This window comes from Caenorhabditis remanei, chromosome III (genome assembly GCF_010183535.1).
Source record: "Caenorhabditis remanei strain PX506 chromosome III, whole genome shotgun sequence".
Classification (NCBI taxonomy): domain Eukaryota; kingdom Metazoa; phylum Nematoda; class Chromadorea; order Rhabditida; family Rhabditidae; genus Caenorhabditis; species Caenorhabditis remanei.
The window spans coordinates 17173918-17185957 of NC_071330.1; the positions used below are offsets into that span (position 1 = coordinate 17173918).

General features: G+C 40.3%; 4 protein-coding genes across 4 annotated transcripts; 1 reads left to right on the forward strand and 3 right to left on the reverse strand.

The window, feature by feature from the left end:
* Nucleotides 1-59: 59 nt before the first annotated feature.
* Nucleotides 60-2241, reverse strand: GCK72_011788 (uncharacterized protein; the record flags this gene model as incomplete). Its single annotated transcript, XM_003100816.2, has 6 exons — nt 60-257; nt 378-732; nt 1179-1423; nt 1523-1716; nt 1764-1950; nt 2137-2241. The coding sequence occupies 6 exons, from the start codon at nt 2239-2241 to the stop codon at nt 60-62; spliced, it is 1284 nt and encodes a 427-aa protein (XP_003100864.2).
* A 2085-nt stretch (nt 2242-4326) lies between these two features.
* On the forward strand, nt 4327-4698 carry GCK72_011789 (uncharacterized protein; the record flags this gene model as incomplete). Its single annotated transcript, XM_053728676.1, has 1 exon — nt 4327-4698. The coding sequence occupies one exon, from the start codon at nt 4327-4329 to the stop codon at nt 4696-4698; it is 372 nt and encodes a 123-aa protein (XP_053588253.1).
* Nucleotides 4699-7054: 2356 nt separating this feature from the next.
* Nucleotides 7055-8364, reverse strand: GCK72_011790 (uncharacterized protein; the record flags this gene model as incomplete). The annotated part of the gene is made up of 5 exons (XM_053728677.1): nt 7055-7169; nt 7238-7299; nt 7349-7465; nt 7515-7603; nt 8199-8364. 5 exons carry the CDS (start codon nt 8362-8364, stop codon nt 7055-7057), a joined length of 549 nt encoding a protein of 182 aa, XP_053588254.1.
* Nucleotides 8365-10550: 2186 nt separating this feature from the next.
* On the reverse strand, nt 10551-11280 carry GCK72_011791 (uncharacterized protein; the record flags this gene model as incomplete). The annotated part of the gene is made up of 5 exons (XM_053728678.1): nt 10551-10654; nt 10704-10813; nt 10868-10948; nt 10994-11066; nt 11235-11280. The coding sequence occupies 5 exons, from the start codon at nt 11278-11280 to the stop codon at nt 10551-10553; spliced, it is 414 nt and encodes a 137-aa protein (XP_053588255.1).
* Between the last annotated feature and the right edge of the window lie 760 nt (nt 11281-12040).

Here is a 12040-nt window from a genome sequence, read left to right on the forward strand (position 1 = left end):
AAGCATTAGGAATGGGATACATTTTTGAAATGAAGAAAAAATTTACAAAATTGGTACAATTATTTTTGAGAAGCGGGAACTTTTAATTGCTCAGTGGTGTTAGCTGTGGCAGCAGCTCCTGGATTCGCTTCAACCGATTTTTTGGCCATTTTAGGGCGTGGCTTGTTGGCGAAAAGCATATCACGAGAGTAGTAGAATCCACGGTTGACCCAGTGGCCGTAGACACTGAACATTGACGATTCGGCTTCGTGGCGGATCTGAAAATATGAAAAAATTAGCAATATTATCATAGAAGTTGGTGGTGAGAGGGACCTAGCAGACCAATGAGATCGCTAGCAGACCAACTGTCACTTTCATTTGAAAAAAAAAACACTTACATCTCTATCCCTGAATGGTCTCTTTCTGAGTACATCTCTATCGATAACCGTCTTGAGATATTTGTATTTGGCAAGTCTTTGGAAGAATCTAACCCAAATAATCGCAGTCTTGAACCGCTTCCTGGCACGCTCTCCGCTTTGATCTTTGACTTTCTCGATTTCAACAGTTGGTACTTGCTGAGCAATTGGGATCATCCATTCATGTACCAGACACTCTTTCGAGCTGATTCTCTTCGTTACATCTACTTGAAGCAGTTGAGCTATGAGATTCTTCGCTTCACCGGTGATGTTGTTCCATTGCTCATTTCGAAACTCATACTTTCCTTGTTGAATTATTCGCAGCATCATTAGTTGTCTGAATATCAAAATATTAATGAAAGAGGAATGTCGAAACCCCATGTGGATAGAATTTGTGTCATTATGTACTTGTGGAAGTCAGGTGGCTAGCCAATTTATTTTTATGATAGGGAATTGACTGATGGACTTTTTTATTGTATGAACGTGTGACTGACAACTTCCTTGACCGGAGGAAAAAATATTGTGGAGGCAAGAGGCAGCAGGAAAAGGGAAAATCGCTAGCAGACCAATTTCGATTTTTCTCGATAATTGGATTTTTGTAAATAAAAAACCTAGAAAAATATTTCAAACTTACTCTTCTAAACCGGTATCAACCGCTTCCGCGACGCTTTCCGTACTCATTTCTTCTAACTAGAGTGCACTAATAAAAAGAGTAAATGAGCCGCGTTTGGCTAGGTGTGAATGACAGCCAGGGGCAAAGGGGAGGAGCAGATGGTCACTCACTTCCTATGATAGAATGGTGCATATCCAGCCAACAGCGTGTACATAATGACTCCAAGTGCCCATTCATCCACTTCCAGTGAGTATCCCTCGGCGTTATCGTACATTTGGCATCGAATCGTTTCGGGTGCCAGGTAACCAGGCGTTCCGCAGAGATCTCGCAGTTTTTGGCCTGGTGGGATACGGGTGGCGAATCCGAAATCAGAGATAACGATTCGCTCATCGTCGATACATAGAATGTTTTCTAGCTGGAAAAATGAAGATATTAAATTCCTATGAAAAGAGCTGGCGATGAGCTAGCAGACCAACGGGGCTAGCAGACCAACGGAGCTAGCAGACCAACTCACTTTCAAGTCCCTATGAACAATATGCCTAGCATGCATATACTCCACTCCGTCAAACAACTGTTTCATCAATCGTCTCGCCTTCTTCTCCGACACCGTCACCGTCGCATTCAACTGATCGAATAGCTCTCCTTTCGGAGCCATCTCGAACACGGCGAACAGAAACGAGGGAGTTTGATAGAAATCGTGGATTTTTACTGAAATTTTTCTAATAAGAATATCAAAGGCAGCAGAAATAACAAACTAATCGAAGGATGCCCTATAAGTTGTCGTAGAATCGCTACTTCTGATATCGTCTCTTCTAGAAGCCGTTTCGCTTCGTTTTCACTCTGCTTCTCGGTGGAGACGTCGACTATTTTAACGGCAAAGTGCTGGCCACTTCCTTTTTCAATACATCGGCGGACGGTTGAGGCGAGACCGCGGCCAAGAACCTGGAATAAGGAATTTTGGAAAGAAAAGGAGCTAGCAGACCAATGTCGTGAGCTAGCAGATCACCGTGGTGAGCTAGCAGACCAACGTTGGTCTGCTAGCTCCCTTGGCTTGACGAGAAATAATTAGCAGACCAACATTGGCCTGCTAGCTCTCGAATTCTTAATACGAATTTTGTGTTTCCGCACCTCTTTCGACTCATAGGCGGCATTGAATCCCTGCTCTTCTTGATGACTATAATGTTGTGAGTCATCGGAATCCTCGTGATCCGTATCCACCACTAACACTCCCATCTTTTCCGCCTGCAACACCTGATTGACACATGGTTAGAGCAGTGTTAGGAGAGTGAAAATATAATGGATTCGGCGAGAAAACCAAGAGGATAAAAATTAAGAAAATATTTAGAAAAAAGAGATTTAGATCGATATCATCATTATTTTTAAAGTGGGGTCACATAGAGAAAATTTAGAGGAAATTTCAAAGGGAGAGACAAAAAAAAACAAAGATCGGTGGAGGTAACAGCAGCAGTCTTATAGATGGTGTGGGGAAACATTATAAATTTAATTCTTTAACAGAAAAAAATTAAACAAGAGAGCAATAAAACAGTCTACTAAACCTAAAATTGATATTTTTGGGTGTGGGGAACGAAAAGACAAGAGGGAAATATAAATTACCAAAAAAAAACACAAAAATACTAAACTCTGGGGAAGAAAGAAAGAGAAAAAGGGCAAACAGGATGCGTGTGAGGTGAAAGGAGGACCTAGAAATGAAAATAAAGATGATGAAAGAGTCGGGAAAAAAAACAACGGTAAACGAGTTTAAAATATGGTTTATTTCGATTCAACAGTGGAGTTGTTAGTCGATGGTGATTTGTGTGGTACACCGCCACCGAAATCCAGAGCCAATGGGAACAGTCCATTGACAAGTTTGCGGAGCTTCTCGTTCTGGAAATGTTCATGTTGCATATATAATCATAACGGGATAGAGCTAGCAGACCAATGACTGAGCTGGCAGACCAACGGCTTAGAACTAGCAGACCAACGTCCGAAAGCTAGCAGACCCATTTCCCCCAACTTACATCATCTCTGCTCCATTTTCCATATTTTCCGTACTCAATTCCATCCTTCAACTTGAGCATCATTTTCAGCGATCTCTCGTTGACTGTGGTGTCTTCTACGGACTTCAGAAGCCAATTCACCACAGACGCCGATGGATCGATAGCGCATTGAGCTTCGGCGTCTGAAAATGAGGAACTATAGACAAAACAAAAATGCTCTGAGACTTACAAGCTAATCTAGCCGGGAATTCGTGTTGATGCTCCATCTTGTATTTGTCATTGTGCTTCACAGCGTCCAACTCCGCACCGAATACCGTTTCAATCAACGACAACGCAGTATCCTTCACAATACCCGTCAGATCATACGTTGGCCAGGCTTTTAAGAATTTAACCTTCTGGACGTGAAGAAGTGGATGGTGTGGATCCTTCTTCGTTCCTTCATTCAAACATTTCAACACCAGAAGTACTTTTTCTCTCCGTTGATAAACCTCAGCGCACAGAGCGTATCCGGTGACTTTCGGTGTTCCAAATGTGTGGATATTGTGGCAGAATTTGGCAGCCTCACCCAATGGATCCTCCGTCTTCAGAAGAGTCTCCGCATCAATCTGTGGTCCACGTTGGAGTCCTTCTTCCTTCGTTTCTTTCTCTTTCTTCTTCTTCTCCTCCTCTTCTTGCAATTCCTTCTGCTTTTTCAGTTTCTTCTTCATTTTCTTGATCTCCTGATCAGTCATTCCTTCCTTAATCAACGCAGAATGCTCGTTCATATCATCGGGTCTATCGATCATTCTCAAATAGATCTTGATAGCCAACTTGGCTCCTTGATAGTAATAATCCGCATTACGAAGGCGATCCTCCATCCGAAGAAGACGAATATAAGAGCAGAGAGTCATTTTACGAAGGCAATACGTGTGGAAGTCGTATTGATCTTCGATCCAAGTGTTGAAATGGAACTCAATGTGATGTGCCTTCCGGAGTGCCTCACCATACTTGTTCACCGATCGGAACGCTCTTCCACTCTCCAATTCATACCACATACATTGCATATCTGTCAGATGACTCGCAGCGTTCTCTCCTTCTCTCGTGAACTTTGCCAACATCTTGTTAGCCTCGTCGATACGCTTCGCGCGGAGCATGTACTTTCCGCACTTTCCATTGATATATCGATCGGCTGTGTCGAGAGATTGGGCTTCCTCCATCCAGCTGGCAGCCTCATCGTAATCACCGGCGTGCTGAAATAAACGGTAATTTCGTCAATTACTACTTATATAATAACCTTGTAAATTCTAGCTTTGAGCATATAATTCTCGACAACTGTTGGTGTATGTTGAATAGCTCTATCGATATAATGAAGAGCCAAATCCGTCTTATGACACCGATCGAAATGGTAGGCAGCCAGGACGTACAACCAGAGAGCCGTCGTTGGTGGCTCACACTCTTGAGATACTCCGCTCAAATTCACTTTGTCATATCCCTCATCGTCCATTTTCTTCACATATTCCGAGATGAGCGACTCGATGACAGCGATCTTTTGTGGGAATTTGTAGAGTGGCACGAGAGAAGCGAAGAGCGATGGAGCACCCTTACGAAGCATCGGTACAATCCATTCGTGAAGACGACGACGGAGTTCTTCACCTTCTACCAGGTAGAGAGCGAGACGTCGTGGAGCGGCGGCCTTCTTGAATTTCTCGGCTAGAGCATCGAGCATGAGCAGTTGTGGTTTTGGAGACTCTAAAGAATCTGGGGAGAGATTAGTGGTTGTTTGGAAAAGTGGAAATGTAAAGGGGATTCACTGCGGAGCTAGCAGACCAACGTTAGGAATTAGCAGACCAATGGAAATCGCTAGCAGACCAACGTCAGGAGCTAGCAGACCAACGTTAGGAATTAGCAGACCAATGGAAATCGCTAGCAGACCAACGTCAGGAGCTAGCAGACCAACGTTAGGAATTAGCAGACCAATGCAAATCGCTAAAATTATTCGGCGTTTTCAACCAAAAAATTACCTTTTATTCCCATACACGTTTGTAACGCATCGTAATACTCCAGACACTCTGGATTCCTGTCAATCAACACTCTCCACACGTGTTCCGCCTGTTTTGGCTGATCCAAATCCATCAAAAGATTGGCGCGAGTCTCCATATAGGCGACTTTATCAACTATATGTGTCGAGTTCTCCTCCAACTTTTGGAGAGCAACATCTGACTGACCGGCTTCACGCATGATAAGATTCTGGTACAAAATCAGCTCGGAGAATTCGAAATCGTAACCGGGTGGCTGGAAAAATTAAATTCATTTAATTTCTTTATACATTTCTCACTCACCGTATTATTTTTAATGTACTCCGCCATGATTGCGAGAGCTAGAGTGTGCTCTTTGAGCAAGTGATGAGCAACAATGTAGCCTAGCCATGAGACACGTTGATTTTGGCGAAGACGAAGAAGTTCGTATTTCGATGACTGAAAAATTTAAATTTTGATTTTCAAAAAATCTCGGGAATCTTTCTTACCAAATACCCGTCAAAATCGCGAATATGAATTTGAAGAAGCGACAAATCTCTCAAAATCTGGATATTATCTTTTTCAAGCTTCAACGCTTGTTTGTACGCCTTGATCGCCTCGTCGTACTTCTTCTCGGTCTTCTGAATCAGTCCATAGACATGCCAGCACACGTAGGATCTCAAATCGGATTTGAGTCCTTTTCGGACGCATTCTTGAGCCTCCTGACATTTTCCCATACAGTTGAGAATTAATCCTTTCATAGCGAGGGTTTCTGGAAAACAGATAAAGAGTTAGTTTGAAAGAAGATAGCTAGCAGACCAAAGTTGGTCTGCTAGTGATTTTGATAAGTTAGCAGACCAAAACGTCAAAAAATCTCACCTCCATGCTCACTGAACCCTTGTGTTGCAAGAATTTGCTTGGCAAACTTCAATCCCGTTTTGTATTGCTTTTGCTCGTAGCTTTTCTGCGAATAGATAAATTTTTCATATAACTTCTAATGAAAATCAATACATACCACAATTTTCTTAAAATATCCCAGCTCCTTTGTCGGCAGTGGCTGACTACTCGATTGTCCAGGTGGCGTCGGCATTTTTACCTGGAAATTTTGGGATAAATTGAGTGAAAAACAGATTTAATTGAGTTTTTCGCGATATTAAAAAAGGCAGAAATTTTCCAAACAATCGGAAGTAGCAGAAAATTATTTTTTTTTACCTGGGAAAACGAAAAAAAATCGGAAAAATCCAGAAAATTGCTCAGAGTTTCTACTAATTTGCAGTTTGACCCGATGATTTGGAATTCTATAAATGAAACGTGGCGATTCTCGTGGAATTTCTCAATTTTTCCAAAGAATTCTCAATTCTAAACCCCCAAAAATCCAGCGTGAACCAATAAAAATCAGTGCAAAACGGCCGAAATTCTCGGAAAACTTTTTAGTCCGCAAACACCGCCACGCGCAAATGCACAGATTTGTTTCTCGGCGTCTCTTTGTTTCACACACTCTCTCGTTTTGGGAGAAATGTTGAAATTTTATAAATGTTGTGTTGAAAATTAGGGGTTTTGAGTGAAAAATAAAGTTTATCGAAGGTTTTTAGAGTAAATAAATGATAGAAAAAATTCTAGAAATAATAAGATTCTATAGAAACACCTAAAAATGGGTTTCTGTCATCTCTCAGGTTTGGAGGTTTTATTTTCCAGTTTTTTGCACTTTTTTGCGCTTTTCCCACTCAAAATATTGAGTTTTTAGTCGAATTTAGCTTCAAAAACTATTAAAAGTCATTGAAAAAGCTGCAGAAATGCTCAAAATCGTCCAAAGTCTGAAAATGGGCGGAGCATAGAATCTGAAACCTCTAGAATCTTAACAACATTGAATTTTGTGAGCGTTGATCGTAGAAATTAGAAAAAAAGTCAGTTTTGAAAAAAAATCCTTCAAAAAACGTCGAAAAACTCAAAAACCGAAAACGTCTGAAAATGGGCGGAGCCAATATTAGAAGAAATGTTAACATTGCAATTTATTCCGGGAGATTTTCAAATTATGGTTATCAGAGGAAATAGAAATCAAGTTCGACGAATTTTTCGGCTAAAAACTCGTTTTTCATGACGGAGCGAGAAGGCGGCGTTCTCCACAGGATTCAGAAGGTCGTAGGTGCACAGGCACACTTGGGCGAGACCACTGAAACACCATTTAGTTAGGTAGATCAAATATTCCCCCGAAAAATCAATAATCAATAATAAACTCACGCAAAACGTGGACTCCGTTGGAAGCAAATCGGGGCGCTGCCAGGCATACAGTTTTGGCAGATCTAAATAGTGAAGTGTGTGGCGAAATTGCAAAAAGTGGGCGGGACTCACCTCTGTACAAGTGTACTGATAATCAGCGGAAAGAATTGTTGGAGAGAACTCGGCAGCATCGCAGATGTGATCAGCGTACTGCTTTTCAGCCAAATCTTGGATTCTCATTTGGAGGCGCTGGAGTTGTTAAAAAACAATTTTTGTGCGAGCGGGTAAGAGAACTCACTGCGTATTCCTCCTGAAGTTTCCAATCGAATTGGCTTTCCAACGCATCTGCGATCAGCTCACGGTTGATATTATCGAGCTTGAGTTTGGCTGGAAATGAAAATTTAAAAAAGATAAACGTGTGAATTGGTTAAGGTTGCCATCGCTCAACAGGTCCGGGGTTCGATCCCCACGGTGGTCCAAACTTTAGGTATCTTTTTTGCTTGTTTTTTTTGGATTCTACATGTCAAAAAACCTGGGAATTAGGAATTTTTGAGTTTTCTTTACCAAAAAATCGCGATTTTTTTACTGAAAAAACTTAATTTTTGGTCTTAAATATTTCAGTCAAAATTTTGCGGTATTAGAATCTGGTATATTTCAAATTTTGAGGGAAAGTGGCCAACTATTAAGATGTGCAGAATTTTAAGGAGATCACTCTTGTAGTTGACGGTTTTTTGATAGCTCAATTGGGTAGTGAGTTATAGGCGGTACAGTGTCTGCGTCTCTTGGGGCGCCCGTATCTCCTCTTCCAGATCCCTTTCATTTTGAGAATGACTAACTCTCAAATAATTTTTGATTTTTCTGATTCTTTCTGACACCACATTGTGACCGTAGAAAATGGAGTATTCTGACCATCAAATAACAAAAAACAATACAAAACCCTCGATTACGACATAGAATCTGTTTGTCCCGATGTCGCCCTTACCCGATGAGCTCTCAAAGTACTCCATACAGAAGTCGGGCACACGTCTACCCATGAACACTTCATTTTTCACAATGAAACGACGCATTGAGGCGGATGACGTGGCTGCGGCAGTCGAGGTGACGTGGATGACGGACAGGACCAGAAGAATCATTAGGGATGTCTTCATGATTACCTGCAAGAGTTTGAGATACAGTAGTCTTAAGTCACGGGGGAAGATCAAAGCTCTAAACTGGAGAAGCTAGGGTAAAAGTATATTCAATTGAAAGATCTTGACAAGCTGAAATTGAAAATCTAGGTGGAAAAGAATCGGAGCAAAACTGATGGAGTTACAGTAGTCTTAAGCCACCCGGGTTGCTCATAGCTCCAAGCCGGAGAAATCTATGAGTATACTCATTTGGACGGTCTTGACTCCCTGAACTCGGAAAATTGGTAAAAATGAACATTGGAACAAAATTGACAGAGTTACGTTAGGTTTAAGCAATTTCGCCGGTCTCGTCTGCCTGATGGAACTTTTCTAAAAATTCTGCTGCTACGTGTCGCCTATTGATGCGAAATGTCTGAAAAAGTTTCTAAAGGTTACATTCCTTTGGAGACCGTGAGAAACAGCGAGAGTTATAGAAAATTGGAGGCAGACTTTTCCGGTTGAACAAAGCGGCACAGAGATTCGGCTAGTCATGAGAGAAGTATGCAAAAGCTACAGTAATCTATGGTAGAGAAGCTGATGAGAGACAAAAAACGGATAATCCAGCGTCCTTTTCGTTCCCGCGTAAAACTGGTCATGTTGTCGGTCGTTAATATGTATATCCCATTATATCAATAGGTTAGTTGACTACTTTTTGACACTTTCCTAGGTAGTCATGGAACGAAACGAGAGAGAGTGATATTTCTGAAGGATCAATGACATCGTGGGAAGGATTCTGACTGACAGATGGAGGAGTTCATTAATCCAAGAGGCGGGGCTAGAGAAGCATAACTATAAGGAAAACGGCCTATCAGCTTACGAGCTCACTTTTTAAGTTCCGGAGCAGAAAAGGGCGAAAGATTTTGTGACCATCGTGTTAAGAATGGTCGAACCTATGTATGAGACAATTTTCAGCAATTTTTGTATGCTCAAAACAAAAAAAGTTTGAACTTCTTGGAATGTATGAATAGCTTAGAGAATCGAGGTATAGTTATAGTTATCGTGTTATAAGTTTCTACGGTTCGGGGATGTTTTGAAACCAGAGTTTGGAAATCGAAACATTTGGCAAATATGACATTTTCAAACTTTTGGTTTCAAAGCATCTGGTGTTGGAATGTTGTAAAATGTCCCGTTTCAAAACGGCCCGGAGCAAATTTATAATACAACCGGTATTCGTTTACCGTGGCATCGGTGCAGGACGGGAAATTGCAAAAACCAGTGACTTACCAATGAGCTGCTTGCTTAGTTAGTGTAGAGCGAGAAATTGAAATTCGATAAACAATTTTTCGAATAACAGAAAAAAATGCTCTGACTTTGGGATTACCTAGGTGCAGTCTATCCAGTTTGTATTTTTGACTAGTGAGTCAAGCCGAGAGCCGTGTCTATATGGATGGTCGAAGGATAATCGAAAAAATGTAAAAAGTAAGAAAATCTAGCAGAAATGATTCGTATAGGAGCCAAGACTCCTTGCTCCTCCCAGAATTGGAGCCAAATCTATATAGTTGATAAGAAAAAGTGAATAAATATATATATACGGATTGTTGTGTGGGATGAAGGAATCTGCTTTCTGACGAAGGCAGTCAACGAATTGTGGTGAGTACGACTGAGAGAGTACAATCATTCTCTTCTTCATCTTTCTTTCTTGGATTATAAGAGAGGAGGAATACTCATCGCTTAGAGATTTCAGAGGGAGTCAGAACACTACGGTAGTTTGTTAGCAGGGGGGAAAGAGGTGAGGGGGCAGTAAGAAACATGTCATTTTGAATTATAAGGATTGACGGTTATCTGAGTTTATTGGAGGGACGTCATGTTACGGAAAAGAAAATGATTGCTACATCAAGAAGAATATCCGAGTGATTGACAAATTAGGTCCGCACGAATTGACTGGCAGTGAGAAAATGCGCTCTAATGGGATTTCTAGGAAGGTGATACAAACGCGCTCCAAGGAAATGTGAAACATGTAGATCCTGAAAGAGCTGATTCCATTCATCCCCATTTGGTATTGATGTCCGAGAATTGCAAGTTTTCCTCCTTCCTATTCTTACATGGGATTTCGGCAGTATACAGAATGCAGATAAAACACACAAAACCAAAAGAGATTTATTTATCAATTTCAATTTCGATAAACTGGGAATCGATTATGCAAAAATGCAAAATGCCAGCATGTCGTTTCAAACGAATTCATTAATATTAAAACTCTTGAAGACAATTTGGGTATGAAAATGTTCATACTGCACAACTCGTAAACCTTGCAATAAATTTTGTGATTCCCGTCCTGAAATTTGAAATTAAATCAATGAAAAACTGATCCTTGTTATACTCACCGGGAACCCAAATTGTACGTTCCGTCGTCAGCACAGATAACATTCCGCTCATCAGATGGTGTGTTAGAATAAGTACCAATGCGTCATCATGTTCCTGTTGAATCATCAACCTGCATATTTTACATACATTTTACCACAACTCCCTCTCTACGAAACTCACAAACGTTTCGATAAATTCGAAAATTCCACCATTAACTGTCTTAAATGAAATCCTTCCTTCAGTACATTCGGCGCCCATAAGTGGCCTGAAGATGTTAATTATTGAGAGAGAATTCTGAGAAAAAACATACGAGAATGTAGACTCGTAATCGGCTGTCGGTGGGTCTAGGACAATTAAAACATCATGTTTACACGTTGTACAGGCTGAAATAAATGAAAATCTGATCGCCAGAAAAATATAGTGGTAAGACTTTTTCGGATCTTTTTTATACCAGAACCGCTTTTTTCCATCTTTACAACAAAAAAAGATAGTACATTGTGGGCTGTAAAATTGAATCAGTATTTGCAAGAACAAAAAAGAAATTAACTTACACTTAACTGGAATTGGTACGTCTTCTGGAGTTAATTGAGGAATCATGTCAAATAGAAGGGAAGTAGAAAAAGAAATAAATGATAGGAGGAACAAAATTTTCGGATATATATATCTCAAACAAGAGATAAAGAGAGGTCAGATATTATGATAGGAAAACCCTGCTAATTGAAACTGAAACGTTTCGGGTACAATGGAAATCGAAAAGAGATAAGGATAATGGAATTTAACAATCAACAGTCTATCTGGAGTGCAAAACATTACGGATTTTTTCTTCAGTTCGTTCGACCAAAATACATTTTTATTTTTATTCATTTATTTATTACGATTTCATGAATAGAAGAAAAAGAACAAATATACAAATACTAGTAAAGAAAAAAAGAAAAAAAAAGTATACAATAATGGGAACGAATCCGCCGAATCAGTGTCGCCGCCTCTGCTACTTCAGGACATGACTATTTCTATATATCCTTCAATTTTATCTTTTGGTTCTTCATCGAGGAGATTAGATCTTCAATTAATGGGTCAATGATGCTACTTTGTGTTCTTTCGTCACATTGCCTGTCCTCATTCAAGAATTGAGGGGAAGTAAGCGTCGAAATGACGAGACAATTAATATCAAACGACGGAATGTCTGTCTGTGTGTCTGTTACCATATGATCTTGTAAATTGAATCAGTCTGGGAAATGTATATTTCAATATCTGTTGAACAATGGAAATCAAAAAGAGATAGGGATACTGGAATTGTACGATCAACATCAATGTCTATTTTATATAAGGATTTTCGAACGTTACAGCCTATCTGTTT